We start from the raw sequence: 25,405 nt of genomic DNA, 5'->3' as shown, positions 1-25,405 counted from the left end.
ACTCCCTTTTGGGTCTGGACCCCCAATTTGAGAGACACTGGTCTCACCCTGTGAAATCTGGTCCTTTATGTGCTTTTACCCTATACGGTACAGATTTCACAGGGGGAGACTAGATTTCACGGTCCGTGACATGTTTTTCATGGCTGTGAATTTGTTAGTGCCCTAATCATAAGTAATGTACCTAACAATCGATAATTGGATGATCTGTAAGTTTTGAAGAAAGCTAGTTTCTTTGACAAGTATCTTCTTGAGTTATATTAAGTCTTCTCATTAGTAAAGACAAATTTTGTAAGACACCAGCCAGGTATTCTATATGCATACACTCTTCCCACTCTCTATTGTTTGAAATAAAAACTGCTTTTGGTAGCTGTTCTAGAAAAGTGAAGAAGGCTGGATTTTTTAAAAACAGAAAGTACCTATTACTGTTAATCTTTTAAAAATAGCTTTTGAATAATCAATGAAATATCTTTTATCAGGTAAAGTTGTATAGAAGTTGAAGAAAAAGAACAGCATGCTATTATATTAAAAAAAATTAGTCATGCGAGCATTATTATTTTTCTCCACATGTATAGTTTTAATTCAGGAATTCACACTCAAAACCCATTGTGAGTTACTGAATTTTGCAAACTTTCAAGTAATTGAAAACCTGGAATAAAAAAGTGAGGATTATGCATCACAGAATGTACTTCAATTAATTTTGTTAACTACAATTTAGTATTAATTATTGGCTACTTCATGGTATGCTGACATACTTTAGCATATTTTGTAGAAATGATGACATCTTAGTAATGTGAGACTTTTTTTTCCCCCAGAGAGGCAGTTAGATATGGCCAATTTTATGTGAAGGTTATAAAGCATGTGAACAAACAAGTATGATTTAGTAGGGTTTACTGTATATCAATAAATAGAATTATGAAATCTCGAAGGACAGGCCTAAACAAATGTATGCATCTTATTGGTGTCATTGGGTTTCTGTACCTCACCTGTGTCATGAGCTATTTATTGGCATATTCCGTGTGCAACAAAATTACAGGGTAGAATTTCCTCATGAAAAATGAGCTGCTTCAACCAAAGGTACCCTTAAAATATTTACATGACTAAACATTGTGTCACAAGTGCGCCCCTTCAGTGAGGGGAAAATCAGCTCTTCTAAAAATATTTTTGCTATGTTTCTTGAAAATTGAATATGTATTTTCTACTATTGAGTGATGTGTTCTACTGTTCTTCTGAAATGGTGACGTCTCTCTGTATCTTACGCAGGGGAAAATGCACAAGAAAAGCATTCTCCAATTCAGCTTAAACCAGCCTTGGTGAGATCGCCAGCTTCACGGAGAGGATTGAATGGGACCAAACCTGTCCCCCCAATACCAAGGGGGGCAAGCCCGTTGCCTGATAAATCTGAGTTAAACACAGCGGGACAGAAAAATGAAGAGTCTGAGGATATTTGGAAGAGTGAAAAAGACAAGAAACTTGCAGTTGATCTTTCAGAATTAAATGTCAATGATAAGGAGTCAGACCAGGAAGAGGTTGGATTTAAATGTGATTTTACATACTTTAAAAAGATGCTAGAATATACATTTTATAAGCAAACAAACAAAAAACAACCCCCCCCACCCCAAACACACACACACCAAACCCAACCCCCTTTAAAACCTCAGGTGTAGAAGAAAAAATATATATATGTTCACTGCTGTACTCTTTGTGACCAAGTCATGGATACCAAAAGACTCCGTTAAGATGATATGTGTCTGGTAGAAACTAACTAAAGCAATGAAAGTCAGTATTGAAGGACGCTGTCCGTGCCCTGGGCATAGGCTCATTTTACTTACCTATTTTGAGGTTCTCAAATCATGCTGTTGACATTCTCCATTATAGTACCATGGCATGAGTTAGACATTTACACAGCCTGAACTTTTTCTTTGGTTTTGTCCAAGGTGAAACCACAGTGCTGCCCTTAATGTAGGACTTAAATAATTAATCCTTTATTTTTATTTAATGGTTTTATAGAAAATAGCACTTGATTACTGAGACTCTATTTAACTTCCAGCAATCTCTTCTTCAGACTCTTTTCACCTGTAAAGTTTGCTGAAGTGCACTGTCACTGATGCAGCCCTTGACATATGCTTAAGTTTCCATGGACTGAAATGAGAAAACCTGATCTAACGTATGAATTAGGGTGTCATCTCTGGAGTCATTCCGCTGTATTGTGTCACTCCATAATGTGGAGCCATTATGATGTTAACACAGCTGTAATACAGAATCCATATAAGAGAGTAGGTATAGATCATGCCTGATTTGGCTCTCCTAAGGGGATGGACAAACACACATTGTATGGAAAATTGTAATGTATCTTCAATACAGTTAAGTTAAAGCTTTATTTTATATTAAGAAATGATCATTTTTAAAAATTTTTATCCAGTGGGGTTTCATGCTCTGAAAATCACAAACTCATGTATAAAAAGAAAGAAAATCCGTACATTAAATTAGAGATGAAAGCAATCCATAAATATACCTACCAAACTAGGGGTCACTGAAGCTGGGGTGGCAGTGGGGCGGCTGTCTCAGTTTGCATCTTTTATTCCCAAGATCTTAAAAAAACAAACAAACAAAAACAAAACAAAAAAAAACACCCCAGACAAAGGGTCACTAGTGAACAGGCACAGATGCATGCCAAGGTACCCCATATTCAAATTAATCCTAGCTCTCTACTTATCTTCCTGTGGCTCTGAAAAATCCACTGGTTGGTCCCCATGTTTAACCCATAAAGGTGGTGTTTTTGGGCTAAGGGAGGAGGGGTTCTGAGCTTGCTGGGTTTGATGGGAAGGTGCTTTTGAGCCTGTGGGTGGGGTGGGTAGGTTGGGGAGTAAGGGGTTTCTGAGCAGTGAGGTTTGATTGGAGGAAGCTCAAGAGAACGTGGGGAGCTCTGACCCAGAAGTGGGTCGGGAGGGTTGATTGTGGGAGAATGGGGTGAGCTGGCAAATGAAGGTGTGAATATGGTGGATTGGTGTGCGTGAGTGTGGGGGCCTTGAGTGGGTGGAAGTCACTAGTGAGAGATTGGAATGTGAGAAAGGAGACTGTGAATGGGACAAAACAGTAAGGGGGTCCCAGGTAGAAATACTGTTTTCTCCCATCCCACCCTTTATTGCAGTTTGTCCCAACCTCCCTCCAGTTCCTCCCCTGCAAAACCCTGTCTCATAATACCACCCTCCAGTGCCGTTGTTTCCTACCCTGAGCATCTCCCGCAAGGAGAGGGGAGAAGATGCAGTGGAATGGGGCTGTAGTTTCATGACTTTGGGTAGCAGCCTTCACTGGTAGACTGGGGTGAGATTCACCTTTGCAGTTCTCCCAGCACTGGCTAGCTTGGGGAGCAAAAATCAGAGGTCCCTTCCACAGACTGCCATTGAGCCAGTTAACTCTTCTCTTTAACATGAGCCTATTTAAGAAAATTATTTTTTTTAAAAAAGATTGATAGTGTGTTTGTGTGAGGAACCTTTCATTTTAAGCTTTGCAGAACATAACTAGATATGATGTGCATGCTGCATTTGGGTTTGCATTGGTTGTACTGTTAAATTGTGCATGTTTGTTTCACTTTATAAGAAGAATAATGATCTCTGACATTAAGAAAATTGAGTCCATATAGATTACCTTGCCCAAAGGGGGCATAGACACAGCCCTGTCAACGTACAGTGAATAAAAATTAAGATTTTAGAAGCAGGCTTGTATTTGACAACTCGTTCCTGTGTTTGTGAATTATACATGCCGTATGTAAACTCTGACATTGTTTTCAATTCTGTTTAGATGCAGAGTTCACTTAGGTCTCTCCGTAATAGTGCAGCTAAGAAGAGGGCAAAACTGAGTGGCAGCACTTCAGATCTCGAGAGCCCCGATTCTGCGCTTAAACTTGATCTGACTTTGGACTCCCCTTCCCGCACTTCCTCTCCAAATGTGAGCTCTTACAGTGAAAGTGGAGTTTACAGTCAGGAGTCTCTGACTTCGCCAGTGTCCACAACCCCTCAGGGAAAGATAACGTGAGTGTAATTTATATGTCAAACCCCCATTGAGAATTCTGACGTAATCGCTGTTAGGGTTAGTTAAATATTGAATGGTGGGAAACCTGTATTTTTAATATGACGTTGGTTTGCTTAGTGCCTAGATTTTATCTGAGAGTTATTCCCAGTTAAAATACATTGTGCTCTGCTGCTGTGGTTTAATATTGTTTTAATTCATTCCTCCTTTTTCTTTGACCCAGTGCCAACCTCTAGCTATAGTAACACCAAGTAGCTGTTAAAGCCCTGCAGTTGCTATTAAATATTTTATAATGATGCTGAACCACAGGCTAAATAAATGAGTAAAACAGAATGAATCAGGAGGAGGAGGAAGAGGTTTTCTTATTGCAACCTGGAAAGTTAATCAGGAATGCATTTTCTTTAACAGATTTTTGGGTGGGGATGAAACAAATAATTTAAACTTTTTTCATTGTTGTTAAACCTGAATTATCCACTAATGCAGCATTTCCGTTGTAATATTAATTGCGGAGAATTGTTTTCTATGTAATGCCTTCATTCTCTCAGCTCCTTTGCAAAGAAATAAATAGTGTATTGATGGAATTTGTTTTGATGGTGCAGTAAGGTTGAGCAATTAGCTGCAGTATGTACTTATTTTTAATTTTGCAAAATGAAGTGGGAAATATTTTGCTGAGTATTGCAAGTACATCCTCTCCTTACCTTCTTCCTAGGCATGTGGCCAAGCTGCTTGCAGCTCAGGCCTGACGAACGTAATGTAAAAATCCAACAGAAAAAACCTCTGGCTTGCCATGTTGTTGCAGCATGGACTCTGACCAGGAGTGATAGGAACAGTATTCTGTAATACAGAACATTTCCATTAGTCCCCGACATTGCAGCTTTAATGTATGACAGTGCTCACAGCTAATGCAAGTCTCGTCCACCAGGGAAGATATGACCTATATAAGCAAGTTTGAATTTGTGCAAGAGTGACAGAATGCCATGCCAGGAGTCATTAAATACCTTGAAGTTTCTTTATATATTTAAGAGAGTTTAGTTCAGATGCTGATGTAGGCCTTGCTGGAGCCCTAGGCATAGCTGACAGGCTGAACCAAAGTAGGCCTGGACATGGTGAAATAGTAATACACTAGGTGTCAGCTAACCAAGTTAGCACATCCATCCTCTCAGGTCATGATACAAGAACACCGAGAGTTCTCAAATAACTTCATAAACAAATGCCCACAAGAGCTGGTACTAGTGTGCCAATTAGGCCTACGGCTGGCTTTCCAGCACTGGAGGTTGAAATTCTGTGTTCACAGCACAAATAACAGCATGGGCAGGAGAAATGGAAACTTCTCCCATATATCTGCCTCATGTAATTTTTTGCTCTTAGAAGGAGCTACTCAGAGTGGAGGGGGTGGTGAACCTGATCGTTACCAAATGAATTCTCATTCTCTTTAATATGTAGTAAACGTGACCATTTCTGGTGATGTGCTGGAAATGTTTTGTACCCAACACGTGTTTTCACTTCGGGTGAAAAATGTTCTTAGGCAGGGCTCCTAGTGCCATTCAGAAATATATTTATAGAAATGATTTTGTATTGCAGCAGCTCAGACATCTTTCCTCTACTTGGATGCAAATCATGTCCAGCAAGACTGTCTTCAGCAAGAAATAGAAGTACTAACATAGTAGAACAGAGCTTCAGTGCAGGTAATTTGTTGAGCAGAAAAAGAAAGATATAACTAATTCGGTCAAAGTGAAACCATTTTAGTTAAGGCTCTGTCCAACATTTTCATAACAAGCTCCACTTTAGTATCTAATTTTCTCTGGTCTTATTTGACCTATTAAATCTTAGCCCAGAAGTAGTTTTTTTTTTTTTTTTTTTTTTTACTCTATTAGATTTTAATTGACCATTTTGAAATCATACTGTGGGCTTGGGTTTGAGAGGAAACTTCTGTGATTGTTTCTTTCCCTTTTCCTGTAACACAGCTAGGGCATGTTAAAACTAGCCTCAACCCTGCAGAGATATCAAAAAATTTGATTTGAGGGTTTTTTATTTATGAAATAGTGATGCACCATTTTAGTGATACATACTGAACACTTCACTATGGATTCTGTTGTGCAGGGGTAACATTTCATGATAAATCAACCTCTAACGTGAGCATAATTGGCCAACGTCTGAACTACGGAAATGGATCTGGTGATTATGAAGATGACAAGCAGAGAGAAGTGTCACCTTGTGTTTTTAAAGGTCAGAACAAAGAGCATCAAAGGCATTGTAAACCTACAAAAGGTTAGTGAGCTTCCTATGTTTTGTGACCTCCTATTTATGGCAAAAAAAAAAAAACCAAACTTTTGTTAGCTTTTTATAAATCAAATATTTCATGGAATTCAACTTGGTCTTATAATTACAATCTCCTTTTAGCTTAATAAGATATATTTGTGAAATTAACAAGCTGTTAATTAACAAGTGTTAGATAACTGTTAAAGTCTCAGGGATAGGAAAAGACTTGAAATGAATAATCAGAATCTCACTTTTCTCAGCCAAAATATGGATATAGCTATATATGTTTCATTTTTTTAATTAAGCCATCATTATTGGTAAAGTTCAGGCAGATAAATCATAAGCTTTTGTGTTTAAGTTCTAATGAGGTTTTGAAAAGTTGCATTGATTTAGCACTAGGCACATATTAGTAATATACAAAAGCTACTGCTCCCTGCATCATAACTAGCTTACTTATGGTTAAAGGATTTTGTCTTCTATGTGTTTCTCTGTCTCTGGCCATTGTTAGCATGCAGCCATGACAGTGTGTCTTTTTGACCAAGAAAGCTAAAAATGAAAGTCAAATTAAGGGATACAGTCTTCACCTTTTACATTACTTAAAATCTGGCTGATTGGTAGTGGCTAAAGTAAATATCCTGTGGCAGTATTTTAGTGTCTGATGTGAAATGTAGTGGCCTTCTCTCAAAGCCTGATAGACATGTATGATGTATAAAGAAAGTCTCCAAGAGAATCTGTCCCCAAAGAGTGTGGTTTTCTGCTCTTTTTTTCTTTTTCTTTTTAACATTAAAAATTTGGGGACTTATCTATCTTGCAAACTCTCCAGTTAGCATAGATGTAGTGACATAATGTCATTACAAGAGAGTGAAATCTGAGCAATTGGAGTGAAGGTGGGGGAAAGGGATTTTAGTCAGACTGTTTAACATCTTTGTTTAACACCAGTTTAATTCCTGTTGCCTATGAAACACCATGACGGTAAGTAGGGTGACCAGATGTCCCGACTGTATAGGGACAGTCCCGATTTTTGGGTCTTTTTCTTATATCGGCTGCTGTTACTCCCCACCCCCTGTCCCAATTTTTCACTTTCTGTCTGGTCACTTTAACTGTAAGCCATCTGGAACAGACACCGGCTTCTTTCTTCTTTGTACAACATGTAGGACAATCCTTGGTTAGGTTCGTAGCTGCTACTGTAATATAAGTAATATTTGGCTAAAGATACAATTCTGGCTAAAGAACCATGACTGTTCAGTTAAGGGATAAAAGCTCGCACTAAACAGCTTTTTAGAATCTCAAGAAGTTATTCAGTAAAAGCAGAGATGGCTAGGGTTGATGTACCTGATATTTTTTGGTATACAAAAACCAGCAACTAATAACCTTTTTTTAGGGGTGGGGGTGGAGGATAAAGTAGGGGATGGAGAGAGCAGAGGAGACATTAACCCCTCCCCCAAAACAAACCAGTTCTAGGCTTTCTATTAGTTATCTCTCACACACACACACACACACACACACACACACACACACGGGTGAGGAGGGAGTAGAAGCAAAAACCAATCATTTGCTGGTCAGTTTCAACAGCATCTCCCTCCAGTGAACTTTCCATAGGGAAGGAGTTAGATGGAGGTTGAGTCAGGAAACGGAACAGCTCTCATGGGATAGAGTCTTAAAAGGCTTAAGAATTCTTTTGACTCTCCAGTTTGTGTAGTCCTGGCTTGGTCTCAATCCTCTGTGCTAAAAAGTCTTTGTTATAGACAGTCAGATGTAATCACAACAATAAGATAAAGTCAGGCTTGCCGCACCTCAGCATCTATTTGCCATAACATTTTTTGACTTATTTGTGATTTTTCCAGTGAGTGATCTGACTTTCCTCAAGCTGAAAATGTTGTTAACTCCATGGGAGTTATTTAATGCTAAAGAATGTAATGCCAGTCTGCCATTGTTACTGATTGACATTGCCATATATGCAAACAGTGCAACCGGAATTAAAATATAAAATGTATGTTAACTGAAAAATTGACGAACTGCTAAATTGTGCAGTAATCAACACGAAGTGGTCTGGAACAGAAAATCAGTAGTTTTCAGTTGATGCTAAATTGGCACAATTGTGCTGAATTATTGGAAAAATAGTTAGGTGCATGGGAAATAATTGTGTAAAGCGAGTTGGTGTTTAGTGTATTTGAAAGTAATGATATTTAGTATATGTGATCTAGTACTTCTGAGAATTTCAGCGTTAAGTAAGCCTTGCAATACTCTAGTAAATTAGAAGTACAGTCCTGCATAAAAGTGATTAATCAGTTTGGTATAACTAAGTTTGGTAAAATGATACTTTGGAAGAGTGCAATACATAGTAATGGGTAAACTACATGATTTAGCTCTTCTTTGTGTGTAATTTTTAGGATTTACAGGGTCAACATCTAGTTTACAGCAAATTAACAACTTAGACTTCATTTCACCGAGTGCCCTGTCTGAAGATTCTGTAGTAATTGTTGGAAAAGGTATTTTAAAACTTTTTTTCTCTATATATGCAATAAAATTTTAGTATAGAAACAATAGTATAGTATTTTTGGACAGTCAGGAGAAGGGGAGTTGAAATGAGTTCATTCAAATGTTTATTATTTAAAGAGTAAACAATCCCCAATTTTTAAAATAAATTAAAAGTATTAAAGTTCAAAAAACGTATTGGAATTACTGTATATTTTTACATTCTTAATGAGAAATGTAATATACACTGTACCAATGTTCCATCTAATTTTTGAGAGGCCATGTGCGCAAAAAATTTCTTCTGTGCAAATTGTTGTGCTTCTGTGCAAATTTTGCGTGAGGTGTTTTGCTGTGTGCGCAGGGTTTAGGATCTGTGTGCGCGCGCACACGCTCACAGCTTAGAGGGAACAGTGCACTGTACTACAATATTAGCATTAAATAACAAAGAACAGCAAGAACATATGAGGACCAAATTTTGCACGTATACCCACACACAGAAAAAGTCCCATTGCAGACAGTGGACATGCATAATGTAACTTCGAGTAGAATTTGGCACTAATGTTATAGCAACCCAAGTTTTATTTTCTGGAATTATTTTTGCTTTGCTTTAGTGTGTTACTGAGTGACTTCTGCTGTGTGAAAATGACCTCTTGGTGAGGTTACAATATGATAACCATTTCAGGTGTTTTTGGAAGCCCCCCGTCTGCGCCATTAACATACAGCCAGTCCATGATATCGTGTGTGGAGAACGGAGACGTCCTTTCTCTCAAACAAGGCATTGAGCCTCTATCAGGGATCTATGGGAGAGCTGTCCAGCAGAACAGTGCACCTTTCCTTGATTCTGAAAACGAGAAAGATGTAAGAGTGTAAAACAGATTTGATTGTTTTTCAAGTGTCACTAGTGAATATAGTTTTATGTTCTCCAGATTCTGGTAAATAAATGTTTGATTCAAGTACAGCCATCGATATCTCAGGTGGCTGGTAATGGAACACAGAGCTTTTTATTTCTAGGTCTCTGGTCTAATTCCAGCACAGGCTGGAGACTAAAGCTGAGTGAATAATGAGGAATCATTTGTCAATATCCTGATGTCCTCTGAACAAGATATTGCTTTGTCAGTTTGCACGCTTTTAGTAAACATTTATGTGAATAGTTTTGTTTGTACAAATGTTCACACAAAGTTGTCTTTAGACCTGAAATAGAGATTTATTTTATTTCTTCAGTCTTTTTATGACTAGTCAAACAGATTAAAGGGCTAAATTTGGTGAAGGAATTCAGTTGGTTGTTGCAAATGTTCAATTCAATGCAGTTGTTTGTTCAGCTGTAGCAGGTACTGAAATTTATCAACATCACAAAATAGCCATTAAAATTGTTACTAATTAGCATTTTTTGTTAACACTCTGAGCAAAGAGACCAAGGATTGAAGGGACATGGAGAATGAATTTCCCACTAGCCCCTAAGGTAGTCCCTTCCTTTCATGATCAGGATATTTTGGCAAGGCAGTGTGAGGAACCAGCTGCTGTTACTGACCATCATCTGTTGTGTGGACAAAGAGAGGACTGCAGTTTGCAGACTTTTAATCCAACACCATTCATAAACCATACATTCCCTGTAAATAATCTTGTCTCAGTGTCTTCACTGTAGAAAGATTTTATGAAGAGCTGTGCTGCTACTTACATCTTGTTCAACTTTCCTATGACTTTGCACATTAATATTTATTTGTATAAAATAACACAAGGTAAAGATACTTCTTCAAAAGGAAAATCACACTTCTTCCTGAAAATGCATGTCAAGTAACCTCTAAGATTGCTAAAATTTAAAGAAATTAATGACCATTTATTTGTTTTCTCACTTTGTTTAATCTGTGCACTTGACTGCACTTTTAATAGTCAGTTTCACTATTTCCTTATAGATAAGGGAGAAAATTACCAACTGAAAGTACTCCTGGACTTTAAGGCCAAAAGGGACCATAGTGATCATCTAGTCTGACCTTCTGCACATTGCAGAACCTCACTTGCCCACTTCTTCAATAGGCCCATATCCTTTGGCTGAGTTACTGAAGTCCTCAGATCTTGGTTTAAAGAGTTCAAGTTACAGAGAATCCACCATTTACCTTTAAACATAAAACGGGGGATCACAAGAACCCTTAAAGTGATTTTTAAAATAATCAGGTCACACAGTTTGAAGATTGCTCTATCAAAAAATTGATAGTTTAAAAAAAATTCAAAAAATTGACGTTGGGCCGGACTCCAAACCCTTTACTCAGATTAGTAACTAGTTATTCACACATGTAGTACCATGAAATCTAGGGGTTCACAGTCCTGCTCCCCCTAATAACTTAATTATTCATAGATTACCACGAGGGATTATTTCTGTGCTGCAAAGAGTCTCATACTCATTTTACATGGTATAAGTAGCCCACACTGCTCACAGTGCATAGAGGTAAGCACATGCACAAGTCTTTGCAGGATTGGGTCCCAAATTAGCGTAAATAATTCCCAAATGCCCTGTGGAGTAGTAGTAGAAATTGTGAGCCCCTTTGTTTAGCAAAGAAGATTCCCAGTGCTAAGTTATTGGCTGAACTATTTCAGTTCAATTACATTTTACAGTGGGACTTTTCCTGTTTGGTGCAGATGAAAGTTGCCATGTCAAAATCTGCCCGGGATAAGATGAGGCAGAAGAAGAAAGAAGAAAAAGAACAGAGTCATAAAGAACATCAGGAAGTCAATGATGTGGAAAAAAAGGAACAAAATCCCTGGGAACGACTGAGACACAGTGAACCAGAGAAAATGGCAACAGAAAGTAATGTTTAGTATTTTGTCAATTTAATGGCATACTATTAAATGGTGTTGACTAAGTATGTTCTAAATCTGGTATAATAACACTAATTATTTAAGGTTATGACTGCCCAAAATGAAATCAGGTATTACTGAAATTTTAGGCTACAGTGTAATCTCCTTTGTGAGTTTATTTGTTGTTGGGTATAAAATACTAACAATAATAAGGAAGGAATTTATGACTGATAAGTTAACTGTTTCTGAGATCTTTATAGAGTACAGCATAGTACTAAGAAATAGCGATCTCTTCTCTTTTTCTGATTTTCCTGTTCTTTCTCTGTTTTGTAGGTTTAAGTTTTTATGGAGATGCGTTAATAACATCCAAGAATGAGTTGTTATCTTTTGAAGATGTTGCCTTCAGTACTCCACTAAAAAGAACATCCAGTTTAAGGCAGACACAGTCTTCAGTCTTGCTAGATTCAGGTAAGCTGTTACAGTTAATTAAATGTAAAACACTGTATTAAAGTGTTTGGATGCTGGCAGATGAGACAAACCCATAGTGTAATCAGTCTTAATATGATTTATTTTAAAACTGAAGGGCTAATGTGCAAAGTTGTGTATGCCCTTACATTTTAGTTCAGTGCTAGCTACCACTTCTTATTACTAACGTTACAGAGAATAAACCTACATTTTGCAGGTATAAAACAACACTTCTAATGCATTTTTCACATCTCCATCTTCCTTTGTGGAAGAGGCAGATACATATCCCAAAACTGAAAGCAGTTACAAATACAGTTTTTACTAAAAGATTGAAACCCACGTTAAAATACTCTATCCCCAAAGAGATAACATTGAGTCAGGATTTTATGCTGTGGGTGTTAACCGGATGGAGGGAAAAAGACACATACATCACGTGAAAGTTTGGCCCTGTTGAAGTGAATGGCAAAACTCCCACTGACCTCAAATAGAGCTAGGATTTCACCCAAAGTTTATCATATGATAATTGCTAATTTAGCAAAACAGCACTAAGGCTTAGATGCTAAAGTTGCATCCCTGACACCAGCTAAGGCACTCAGGTCCTGATCCTACAAAGACTTACACATCTGCTTATACTTAAGTACATGAGTAATCCCATGTAATTTACATGTAATCAGTAAAAATTAAGCACATGCGACTGAAGCCTTAGATGCTATACTTATGAGTGTAGAATAAATATACCTAAAAACATAACCACCACTTTAGCTCCCTAGTCCCTGACTCTCTTTACTCAAGATAACTGAGAAGCTGCACAGAGGTTGTAAGAATCATTATTGGGTGGAGGGTTCTAGGATTTTTTTTTTTTGTGATAGGACTTCCATGGCAAAGCTCAGTCTGAGTAACTTCTTCCAGAATAGCACACCGACATTTTCTCCTAAAGTTTATTGTGTTTGTTCCTGAGCAGGGCAGGCCTGCCATCCTGATGTTTTTAGCTCTTCATATATTATCTCATTCCTAACATGCCATGACGAAGACAGAGCAATGGTGCAGCTGCAGCTCAATTCTGCTGCTGTCAGCTCCCTAAATTTCTGCAAAATTCTGCTCCAATCCAGCCCAGTTGGGGGTTACAACAAGCTGGGAGATTCTATAGTGTTTGCCAACTGTCAGTGGTCCCCAGGGACCCTCCAGTAAGTATGGATAGTCAGAGTGCCGTGCACAGGGGACTGCAGGAGAGGTGGCATAGGAACCAACTATCCCGACTACATTGACTACAAGCAGTTTGTTCCGTTTGCACTGCAATGTGAGCAGAATGGTGCTGAGGCTCTTAATTCAGGGAGTGTGCAGGGTCACTAGTTTTTGATTACCTTACCGAAGGAGCAAGAGTTGATGATGATTAGATGTCTGACCTGCAAGGAAAATAAAATTTTAAGCAAGTTATTTTTGGGTCACTAAATTGGTCGCTGCTCCCTTAAAATATTTTTCATCTAGAGTTTGGCAAATAGTGACATTTAAAATGCTACTGGCATTTCACGCCCCCCCCCACCCCCGTGACTCAAAAAATATTTAATGGAGTAAAAACAAAGTTTAAAAAAAAACCCCTAGATACTGTATGTCAGTTTAAGGAAAGTTTAACTCTGATACAGTTAAAATGTCTGATAGAAAGCCCTTCAAACTGGAGGCTTATAGTTGCTATGCTGTTAGTTCTTTAGACATTATCAATCGGCTACAACAGTAGCAACACAGAAACTAACAAACAAATGCATTTTGGATTATGAAATAATTTAGAAATTCTTCTTTCTAGTTTGCTAGTAAAACATATTGAAAATCTACAGCTGTCTTTGCAATTATAGGTAGTGTGATACAGATAAATTGAATTTGAGCAATAACTCATTAAAATTTAAAATAATGATTTGCTAACAGTAAAATTCAAAGGAATGATTCAGTGGTGTTAATTATATCTGCTGGGAACATTTAATTGGGGAATTCATGTATTTTTTCTGAAAGCATAGCTTGGAACATTAGAGATTTCTGGGGAGCTGTTCAATCCTTAGGCCAAGATTTTGTTGCCTCTCCAAACTATAGAACCAAATACCTGTTTATATCAGAAAAGTGTGTAATTGAGAAACAGCACGTCATTTCTTCTGAACTCTGGAAAAATTCTGAGCTACAGGTATATAAATAATTTTCAAATTAGACTTCTAAATAAATTCAAATGCAGGCAGTATCCTTCTTAGGTTTGCCCACATTATCTTTGAATGCATCTGTTTCTCCTTGTAAAACCTTGCATTTGTGTGTGCAGTTCAAGTTAACAGTCTTCAAAGTGAGTGCCTGTGTGCACAAATTTTCATTTACCTGCACCAAATGGTGCACTTGCAAATGTTGTGGGTGTAATTGTGGTGATCTTTTTGAAAAATCAGCCCTTTAGCAATAGTAATCTGTCCAGACACCAGCTTTCATGTAGCTAACTACATTCATGTCTTACTGCTAGTCATTTTCTTCATGTTCTGAAGATAGTCAGTGATTATTGCTTAAACACTTCATGACTTGACAGATGAAACATCTCCTGGACTGAGAGGGCAGTATAAGGATCGGACCCCATCAGTCACACATAGTCCAGAGATAATGGATCCTTCAGAGTTGCGACCCTTTTCAAAACCTGAAACAGCATTGACAGAAGCATTGCGACTTTTAGCTGATGATGACTGGTGTGTATATACACATACATACATACACACACACATACACACACACACACACACATATATATGGAATCTGATTATAATTTGCAGCATTTATGTTAATACTTATTTTAAAAAAATGAAATGTACATAACTTTTTTTAACCAAAAAGCTAAGTCTGTTTAGTAAAACATAAGAAAAGAGGGCAAGTCCTCATGGTTGCAAAGAAAATATTGAAAAAGTGAACCAGGCATAACCATCGGAGTGATGCCTGCCTGAGTTTGCAGACAGCCTGAGACAACAGCTCTGTGAGGTGGGATGGGCATCTCAGTGGGTTGTTAATTCCAAGACACAGTGTGCTGCGGAGCTCCCAACCAACATCATTGTACTGTTCCAGATGTGAGGATGGGCCCCTGCTGACACTCCAGAGATGAGCAGTGGCATTGGCTTATTGGCCCCTTTCTTGCCTCTCTTGGAGTCGGGGGAGGAAGGGCACATTGTGATGTACCTGCAGCCCCGTCTTGTCTTAATCCAGCCCTGCTACCGTCTGTACCACGGAATATTTTTGCGAGAGCTTCTAGTTTAAATTATTGCTGTTTTTGGAAACAAAGTTTGTATTCACTATTTGTTTCCTGAATAATCCCGATGGTTGTGCTACTTAGACACAGAATCAAAGGCAGGGCTGGAAGGGACCTCAAGAGGTCATCTAGTCCAGTGTTTCTCAACCTTTTTGATAGCAGGGACCGGCTTTCTGCCTTCCTAAACTATGTCAGGGAAATCTCAGGGACTGGTCCTGGTCCAAGGACCAGTTGTTGAGAAACACTGCTCTAGTTCATCCCGCTGTGCTGAGGCAGGACCAAGTAAACCTCGACCATCCCTATCTGACCTACTCTTAAAAACCTCCAATGACGGGCACTCCACAACCTTGCTAGGAAGGTTCCAGAGTTTAACTGTCTTTATAGTTAGAAAGTTTCCTGATATCTAACCTAAATCTCCCTTGTTGCAGATTAAGCCCATTACTGCTTCTCCTACCTTCAGTGGACATGGAGAGCAGTTGATCCCATCCTCTTCATAACAACCCTTAAAGTATTGGAAGACTGTTATCAGGTCCCCCCCTCAGTCGTCTTTTCTCAAGACTAAATATGCCCAGGTTTTTTAACCTTTCTTCATAGGTCAAGTTTTCTAAACCTTCTGTAATTTTTATAAAATTCTCTGGGCTCTCGCCAGTCTGTCCATGTCTTTTCTAAAGTGTGGCCGCTAGAATTGGACACAGTGCTCCAGCAGAGGCCTGACCATGCTGAGTAGAGCAGGACATAGAACGGTCCTGTTAATACACCCCATATGGATATTAGCCTTTTTTGCAACCGCAGCACATTGTTGACTTATATTCAATTTGTGATCCACTGTCACCCCAGACATTCTAGTTATCTGCTGTCTCTGTGATTTTTGTGAGATACTGCTTTTAATTTAAATATTTATTTTATAAAGGGAGAAGAAGATTGAAGGACTGAACTTTGTTCGATGTTTGTCTGCTTACCATGCTGATGTGTTGACTGGAAAGCTGCATGAAACAAGTCTGGCTGTAGTTCAAGAGGTTAAATTTTCATATAAAAATCTTATGCCAAAAATGTTGTTTTGATAGGAGTGAGGTAAACATTTGAGTGGTGAGGTGTTACGTTCAGTTGCTGCTATTTTCTTTATGTTGGCCAGCTTTGAAAGGATGGGTGCAGTTTTGTAAAGCAGCCTGTATTTGGGATATTCAGTAGTTTTAAATTTGCTTGAAAGCTGTGAAAGTTAAGATCTAACCTGATATCATTTTGATATGTTATGCATATTAACTCCCACACATCAGGAATCAAAATGAGAATTTCTCTTTTTCTAAATGACTAAAAGTTTACCAACAGGAAAATAAAATTAAGTTTTACTACTTACACATTGTTTGTTTGGGTTTTTCTTGTTTGCAGGTTAAGAATTTACGCTCTGGTGTTTCCCGAGCTGCTGTGGTCTGTTTAGGGGATTTGTTCACCTACCTGAAAAAGAGCATGGATCAAGAACTAGACAGTACTGTAAAAGTCCTGTTGCACAAAGCCGGAGAATCCAACACCTTTATAAGGGAAGACGTAGACAAAGCATTGAAGGCTATGGTTAATAATGTGACTCCAGCACGAGCACTTTGTTCTCTTATAAATGGAGGTCAAAGGTAATTCATAAAGAGCTTGTAATGAAATAACTAAGAACAAATTCAGTGCATCACATAAGGCACTTAATTTTTCTTATCAAAGCAGAACATTCAAAATGAAATACTCCAGCCTTGCAAAACCCTGCTTATCCAGAGTAATGTTTTTTGGCAGTCAAGTGAAATGTAAGATTTTTTTCCATTCTCATGGTAAAAGGTAGATTAGTAAAGTTTGTGCCTAGTTGGTACATCTTATGATAGTTTTGTAAGACTGCAGTAATCTGTAGTAGTGTTCATTGCCATATTCTTGAGAAGCCTGATAACACTCATTGTCTTTTGGCAGAGCTTATTTAATTCATCCTCCTCTGTCACTTATTTTGCTGTCATAAACCTTTTTCTTCAGCAGTTTTGGGAAAGTGGTTTTTTTTTCTACCTCTGAACACATGTGTCTTGATTGATTTCACAGTACTAAGACTGCACTTCTCCGAGTGGCTAACAAGCAGCTCTTTGTCTCTGCACAAAAATTTTGACTTCCTGCTTGGTCTTGGCATGAGTTTTCATACTATCAATCATTCTGTCTTGAGTACCTTAAACAAGACAACTTCTCTCCATCTTTTTTCATGATTTGAATCCTACTTCCTCCCCTCCACCACCAACCCCACACACACATTTTTGGTAGAAAGTTTACTCGTTCCTTTTTTCGTTAAGCATATTATCTTCTGACCTTTTATATCCTCTATCTATCTTCCATCTATAGGACCTCTAATAGTTAGCTTCAGTCTTAGACATCCCTGCTAGTGATGTATACCTTTTTCGTCTCATTCTGTGATCTCTCTGCCTGCTTCTGGATATATATGAATTTTTCAATGCTAAGTCCTCCCTCTCCAGTGTCTCTGACAGTCACACTCCTTAACTCAAACTTTAACTTTGTCCCCAGCGTTAAAAATCTTGGCTTTATTCGTGATTCTAGCCTCCACCCCCCCCCCCCCCTACTTTTCTTCCTGGCAAGTTGGCCTGTCACAATCTCCAGAACGCTGCTAGAATCTGATTCTTTCTCTGCTGGAATGCTTATTTCTATGTCATTACTTCCCATAGGACTATTTTCAGAGTAACAGCCATGTTAGTCTGTATTCGCAAAAAGAAAAGGAGTACTTGTGGCACCTTAGAGGCTAACCAATTTATTTGAGCATAAGCTTTCGTGAGCTACAGCTCACTTCATCAGATGCATACTGTGGAAAGTGTAGAAGATCTTTTTATACACACAAAGCATGAAAAAATACCTCGCCCCACCCCACTCTCCTGCTGGTAATAGCTTATCTAAAGTGATCACTCTCCTTACAATGTGTGTGATAATCAAGGTGGGCCATTTCCAGCACAAATCCAGGGTTTAACAAGAACGTCGGCGGGGGGCAGGCAGATAGGAAAAAACAAGGGGAAATAGGTTCCCTTGCATAATGACTTAGCCACTCCCAGTCTCTATTCAAGCCTAAGTTAATTGTATCCAATTTGCAAATGAATTCCAATTCAACAGTCTCTTGCTGGAGTCTGGTTTTGAAGTTTTTCTGTTGTAATATCGCAACTTTCATGTCTGTAATCGCGTGACCAGAGAGATTGAAGTGTTCTCCGACTGGTTTATGAATATTATAATTCCTGACATCTGATTTGGGTCCATTTATTCTTTTACGTAGGGACTGCCCAGTTTGACCAATGTACGTGGCAGAGGGGCATTGCTGGCACATGATGGCATATATCACATTGGTGGATGTGCAGGTGAACGAGCCTCTGATAGTGTGGCTGATGTTATTAGGCCCTGTGATGGTGTCCCCTGAATAGATATGTGGGCACAGTTGGCAACGGGCCTAATAATAACATCAGCCGCACTATCAGAGGCTCGTTCACCTGCACATCCACCAATGTGATATATGCCATCATGTGCCAGCAATGCCCCTCTGCCACGTACATTGGTCAAACTGGGCAGTCCCTACGTAAAAGAATAAATGGACACAAATCAGATGTCAAGAATTATAACATTCATAAACCAGTCGGAGAACACTTCAATCTCTCTGGTCACACGATTACAGACATGAAAGTTGCGATATTACAACAGAAAAACTTCAAAACCAGACTCCAGCGAGAAACTGCTGAATTGGAATTCATTTGCAAATTGGATACAATTAACTTAGGCTTGAATAGAGACTGGGAGTGGCTAAGTCATTATGCAAGGGAACCTATTTCCCCTTGTTTTTTCCTCCCCCCCCCCCCTCCTCGGCCGACGTTCTTGTTAAACCCTGGATTTATGCTGGAAATGGCCCACCTTGATTATCATACACATTGTAAGGAGAGTGATCACTTTAGATAAGCTATTACCAGCAGGAGAGTGGGGTGGGGGGAGGTATTTTTTCATGCTTTGTGTGTATAAAAAGATCTTCTACACTTTCCACAGTATGCATCCAATGAAGTGAGCTGTAGCTCACGAAAGCTTATGCTCAAATAAATTGGTTAGTCTCTAAGGTGCCACAAGTACTCCTTTTCTTTTTTCATAGGACTATTGTAATTCCCTGACTAAACTTCTGGGGGTACAAAATACTGCCTCCCAGGCTGTGGGGGAAAAATGTTCCAATTGCTTATCCCTCAGTTAAGCTAAGACTTGTAATTTGGTGTCCAACAAGAAAATGTGGTTTGTCCTGAATTTGGTCTGATCTCGTTCTCTCTGGTAAATTAAAATAACACATGGTATCTGCTGTTATTGGCTAAAGACATTGCTCTGCATTGCTTGTCCTGATCTGGGCTACTGTGACAGTTTCTCATTTCTGTTCTCTTGTTTTTAGTGTCTTTGACTTTTGCTTGATCTTATTTTTAGTTGTATCCTTGCTTTACTGTAATTAGAAAATGCCCCTGCACCATCTGTTTCCTACTGTTACTTGGAACTGAGACTGTGCAATCAGGCATTTCAGATTCAGATAAAGTTTATAATCTCCCCCCCCCCCCCCAAAAAAAAAAAAAAGAAAATCATTCTAGTTTGAAAGCTAGGTCTGAGCATACAGAATAGCCCTAGATTAGTCTTGCAGTAGTGCTGCCTGTTGTTGAGTGATACTGGTGGAGAGAGTCACAGGTATGTTTTGTTCCTGGTCATCCATCAGGCCAGTAGAAAATAGATTGCGGGCTCTGGAAAGCATTTTCACTTGAGCGGTTTCCTCACCTATGTCAAGTCTTGGAATGTACTGCGCTGCATATATGTGCATGGGCTTGTTTTGATTAGAGGAAGGACCACGACCTGAAGAAGAGTTCTGTGTGGCTCGAGAACTTCTCTCTCTCCAACAGAAGTTGATCCAATAAAAAATACCACCTCATCCACCTTGTCTCTCTAATATCCTGGGACTAACATGGCTACAACTCCACTGCATACCTCTAAACTGTCATTCATTACAATTTAATTTTAGAGGGCAACCACTGATATAGGTCACTTTGCTTTTGCTTAGTACCTTTACAGACTAGTTTGGCAGATTGTCAGTTTACACACTGACATAATGAGCCTTTAAAAAGAACCAAAAACACTAGGCTGCTGTCTCAGTCCAGGCATTGAAATTATGTCACTGGTTGTTGCCATAGCTTGGTAAATCTGGCATCCATATGTAAAATTGCAACTTCAAGAATATAGAATGACCATTCTGCAGCTTTGCTTTTAGAGGCCTGTAAAGACTTCCCCATCAAATTTGCCCATCCCTGATACATTTTCAGATCCTTAAATCAGAATTGTCTGTTTGTGCTGAGAGTTCCAGTATAGCATCTTAAACTAGAGATCGAGTTCTTCAGAAGTTAAAGGAGACTTCAGTCACAGTGATGATTAAACTCATCGTGAAATACTTGCTACTCTGGTAACAAGAATTTTTAATAAGTGTATCCGGAGGAGTACCATATGGTGGAGAATAGGTAATGTTGTACCTTTGTTTAAGAAAGGGGGAAAAGTTGGTCTGGGCAATTAAAGACCCATTAATCTGACGTCAGTAGTTTACAAAACTTTAGAACAAATTGTGAAGGAAAGAATAATTAAATTAATGGCGGTAAAGGGGATGTGATGCAACATGGGTTTAGCAAAGGTAGATCCTGCCAGATTAACCTAATTGCTGTCTTTGAGAAAATAACTGATTGGTTTTTTGGTTTTTTTTAGATAAGGAAAGTGCAGGAGCTCTAATGTACTTAGACTTCAGTAAAGCATTTGACATGGAACCACATGGGAAACCCTTAGTTAAATTAGGGAAGATGGGAATCAGTACAAGAACTGTAGGGCAGATGAAGAAATGGCTCAAGAGGAGAAAGCAATGGGTTGTGCTGAAAGGTGTTATCAGAGTGGAGGGAGGTTACTAATGGATTGGTCTTGGGATCAGTCTTATTCAATATTTGTATTAAATGACTTTGGCAGAAGAAGTAGTAGTGTGCTAAAAAAAATTTGCTGTTACACAGTTAGGAGTTATTGTCAGAACAGAAGGGGATTGGAATATTGTATAGGAAAATGTGGAGAGGCAGAAACAGGATGAAATTCAGTAGTACAAGGTCATGTAGGATTGGATGAATTCTGCGACAAGCCTGGGGGCTCATCAGATGGAAGCAACAGAAGAGGAGAGAAGCCTGGGTGTGTGGGTCGATCATAGGATAACTATGAGCCACCAATGTGATGCAACTGTGAAAAAGGCATAGCCAATTCTAGGATGTATCGGGCAAGGCATTTCCAGTAGATAGAGAAGTATTAATGTCATTGTACAAGGTACTGGTGTAACACTCATTTGAAATACTGGGTAAAATTCTGGTCATCCATGTGCAATAAAGATGAATTCCAGCTGGAAAAACTGCAGAGAAAAGTTACTAGGATGATCAGGGAACGTAGGGCCTGTCTGATGAGAGGAGACTAGTAAAGCTTGACTTCTTTAGTTCAGCAAAAAAGAAGGTTGAGAAGGGATCTGATTGCTCTCTCTATAAACACGTTAGCGGCCGAACACCAGGGAGATGAAGATGAGCTATTTAAGCTAAAGGACAATGATGACTCAAGAACAAATGGGTATAAACTGGCTATGAACAAATTCAAGCCGGAAATTAGAAGGTTTCTAGTCATCAGAGGAATGAGGTTCTGGAACAGCCTCCAGTAGTAGTTGTCGGGGGGGAAACAACTTAATTTAGTTTTAAGAGAGAGCTGGACAAACCTGAGTGCTATTGTATGATAGGATTGCTTGTAATGGGGTGGAGTAGGGCTCAACATCCCTGAGACTCAGTGCTGGTTTATAACTTATATTCCTAAAAGCCCATGTGCTTCAGGGTTTCAACCAGCCACATGCAGAGGTCAGAAGGGATTTTTTTTGGCCCCTCCCCATTCCCCAAATGTATTCTGGGTTTGTTTGGGATTATATTATCTCCTTCCTCTAAATCATCAGGGATAGCCATAGCTGGAGATGGGAGATTGGATAGGGAAGGCCAGGGCTCTGAGGTGGTACTGTGCATTTTCTCTCTCAGGTGCTTGGCTGGCTGGTTCTTGCTCACATGCTCAGGGTCTAACTGATCACCACATGTGGAGTTGGGAAGGAATTTTCTTCCAAGTCAGATTGTCAGTGACATTAGGTTTCTTTGCTTTGTTTTGTTTTGTTTTCCTCTGAAGCATGTGGGTGCAGGTCACTTTCCAGGATTATCTGGCTATATCTCAATTCCGGGCCATTGCGAGGACCTCAGTCCCTCCTGTTCCCTGCCTGCTTGTGGCACAGAACAGTCTAGTCTCCTGTGGGCTGTAATAAATTGGTCTAATTTCAGTTGTTGGATTTAATGTGTGGGGGGAGGGACTGGGGGGATGATGGTGGTGATGGTGACCTGTGTTGTACAGGAGGTTAGACTGGATGATCTGGTGGTCCCTTCTGGCCTTGAACTCGACTCTGACTTCTGCTGTGACAGAGTTTTTGCAATACGAGTAATAGTCCCTATTTTTATCATTGCTTTCAATGTGTTCTGACCTGAATGGCAACCCAATCTACATAGTGCATACTTCCCAGATAAATCAGTAGCCTCCAAGGCATCAGAAAAAAACTTGAGTTGTCATCCCCTCAAGACTTATACAGTAAAATTTCAAAATGTCTTTCAATATAACCTTCAACATAATCTTCAGCACTTTTAAGATAAGGACAAGAATTCTTTAACATCCAGAGTAGGTAGCTCATGGTTGTGGATGATGCATTGCACAGCAATATGAATATCTTGTCTAAATTTGGCCTCTGAACTGTCTGAACAGTACATATTCACTACTGCACCGTCTAAGTTTAGGTCAAGTTACAACTGATCCACAACTCGGAAGGCTGTTTTTATTCCCTGTATGATACTATTAGCTGCCCACATTCCAAGTCTATTAGGTCAGCAAAGAGAGTATAAGGTTCCCTATCCTGAGCAAATTTGATATATGCTGACGCTTTCTCAGTGACAGCTTTCAGCACAGTATATCAATAAGCACAGTAATAAATCTACTTTTTGGTATACTTTTTCTGAGACATTTTTTGCCAAAAGACGTTGTGGGTACCTCTGTGAGTGGGTGTTTATCCATGGTTAGACCACTTGTGCCTTGCGAGTTGGAGTATTTCAATTTTAGAGATTTTAAAATCATGTCTAGCATCTGTGTAAACAGGGTTAAACAAGAGCCACCCTTGGAATCTCCTGGTGCTACATTTTATATAGAGTAATTGCAGCTTCTTGAGAACAGAATGTTTTCTGCTACCATGCATTTCACCCAAGCAGCAGAGCAGTTGTGAACATATAGGGAATCTGGAAAGGCTTTACATCTCCTTGCAAGAGCATTGCCATTATCACAAACCTTTTCATGCTTTCTGCAAATTAAAACAAAACATTCAATCTTTTTGACGTGAAAACCATGTCTGCTCGGGAAGCGTTTTAGGTCTAAGTTTCTCATGTTCTTTATACTCTTCTGTAACATGTGCTTTAAATTTAGTTGGCCAGGCTTTCAGATGGAATTTTGAACACCCCATCCTGCCGCCCCCCAGAAAGAGCAATTGATCCAAATATTGACAATTTTAAAAAATGAAGTCTGTCTACATAATTTTATAAAAACGTGTTTTAAATAGTGTGTAAATCAAGGATATCTTTGTTAATCTTGGTTGGCTCTGGCATCAGCAGTTAAATTTGGAATTACAAGATTGTAGGGTTACCCGCTTAATTTAGAGGAGGCCATCTCCCACTTAAGATCAAATCAAATTGTATTTTTGCAGTTTCAGTAAGTAATCAAGTTGTAGTATGTTTTGTCTGGGTTAGGCAGTTTACACTATTGTTTACATTTTTGGCAAACATAATGATCTTTGAACTATGGGACTGCAGCTTACAGTCTTTGCGCTTCCTCATAAAATCTGAGAAACTCTGTCTTGCAGCAGCTGCATTGCTGCCAAGTTTGCAAGACTCTACATTGCAATTAGGCTGGCCCATCAAATGCCTAGACTGCAATTAAATAGGCCCTAAGCCTAAGCCCTGCAAGCCCGAGTCACTGGGCACAGAACAGCCGCAGGTTTTTATTGCAATGTAAATATACCTGAAAACTTGCTACACAGACTAGTGTCGCTGGAAAATTAAACTGTTGCTCGCTATTGAACCATCTGGCTATCTGAAAAGCTCACCTCAGTCACCACAGACCACTGGTCCAAGCACTAACAGACCGGGCCTTCAAACTGCTTCAGCCTCAGTCAGGCCCCAGGGCATTTCTTGTGTAACTGCCATCAACTAGGTCCATTACCTTCACTCTGACTGGGGGCTCTGTTCTATTGCTTTGCTCAGCCACTTCTTGTCCTTTTGTGCCAGAGTCCGCCCCACCCTTTGCACCACTCCCACTCTCCTCTCTGAGGATGGGCAGCTCAGCTGCTGTGTCTAATATCACTTAGCCCGTCTCTTCCATTGCTGCATTGTCTGACAGGCAGAATGATGCTTTTACTTGTCTAGGAGCACTTCTGTTTAGCCTGGTCTTCCAGACCATAGGACTTTTTGCTTGCTGGTGCTGCGACATTACTCTTGCTCTTACATATTGCATCTTCCCCTGCAACTGTCTGTCACTTAGACTCCTATCAAGTGCCAAATCCACTTAAAAATTGCCCTCTTAATCTTGATAGCATTCCATAGATTCTCTCCAATCTGTCACTTGATCTATTCCCTTCCCTACCTGCTCGCTAAGTTTCTCCAGCCTGGATCTAGTCTTTGTCTTTCCCCTCCAGTCCATGCAATAGGAATTGCTCTTCTGCTTGTGTTGTACTTCCGACAAGCCCACAAGTCGCTTCTTTCCTTTAAGTCTCTCTTCTAAACGTCCTTTTTCTCTTTAGCATGTGACTGACAAGTTATATATGTATTGTTAGAATGTCGCACTGCTCTGTTCACAGCTAAGGTTTGTAAGTGCTGTACTAGCCCCAATATCAAATTTCTGTTTGGAGGCTAAAATAACGAAATGGGGAAGAGCGGTCTGAATATTCAGAATTACATGCGTCTAATTTGCGGTTGCACTTCCATGTATATACTTGGT

At 39.3% G+C, this 25,405-nt stretch overlaps 1 protein-coding gene across 12 annotated transcripts in view; it reads left to right on the top strand.

The window, feature by feature from the left end:
- The window catches only part of TOGARAM1 (TOG array regulator of axonemal microtubules 1), an 85,368-nt gene that overhangs the window by 30,386 nt on the left and 29,577 nt on the right, over positions 1–25,405 (top strand). For 9 of the 12 annotated variants that reach the window (XR_012159626.2, XR_012159627.2, XM_073350262.2 and 6 more), the window contains 11 exons: positions 1,261–1,526; positions 3,799–4,028; positions 5,608–5,711; positions 6,127–6,294; positions 8,676–8,774; positions 9,443–9,618; positions 11,368–11,560; positions 11,884–12,018; positions 14,564–14,717; positions 16,179–16,284; positions 16,655–16,890. Coding sequence is in view for 10 of the 12 variants with exons in the window: in XM_073350262.2 (XP_073206363.2) it covers positions 1,261–1,526; positions 3,799–4,028; positions 5,608–5,711; positions 6,127–6,294; positions 8,676–8,774; positions 9,443–9,618; positions 11,368–11,560; positions 11,884–12,018; positions 14,564–14,717; positions 16,179–16,284; positions 16,655–16,890 (1,867 nt within the window). In the remaining 2 variants the exon portion in view is untranslated. The remainder of the gene's footprint in view (positions 1–1,260; positions 1,527–3,798; positions 4,029–5,607; positions 5,712–6,126; positions 6,295–8,675; positions 8,775–9,442; positions 9,619–11,367; positions 11,561–11,883; positions 12,019–14,563; positions 14,718–16,178; positions 16,285–16,654; positions 16,891–25,405) is intronic. The other 3 variants (XM_073350259.2, XM_073350260.2, XM_073350261.2) reach the window with 3 other exon arrangements.

The sequence above is a fragment of the Lepidochelys kempii genome, chromosome 6 (assembly GCF_965140285.1).
Source record: "Lepidochelys kempii isolate rLepKem1 chromosome 6, rLepKem1.hap1, whole genome shotgun sequence".
Taxonomy (NCBI): Eukaryota; Metazoa; Chordata; order Testudines; family Cheloniidae; genus Lepidochelys; species Lepidochelys kempii.
The sequence above is the reverse complement of the archived record's forward strand: the minus strand, read 5'-3'. Positions and strand labels throughout refer to the sequence as shown.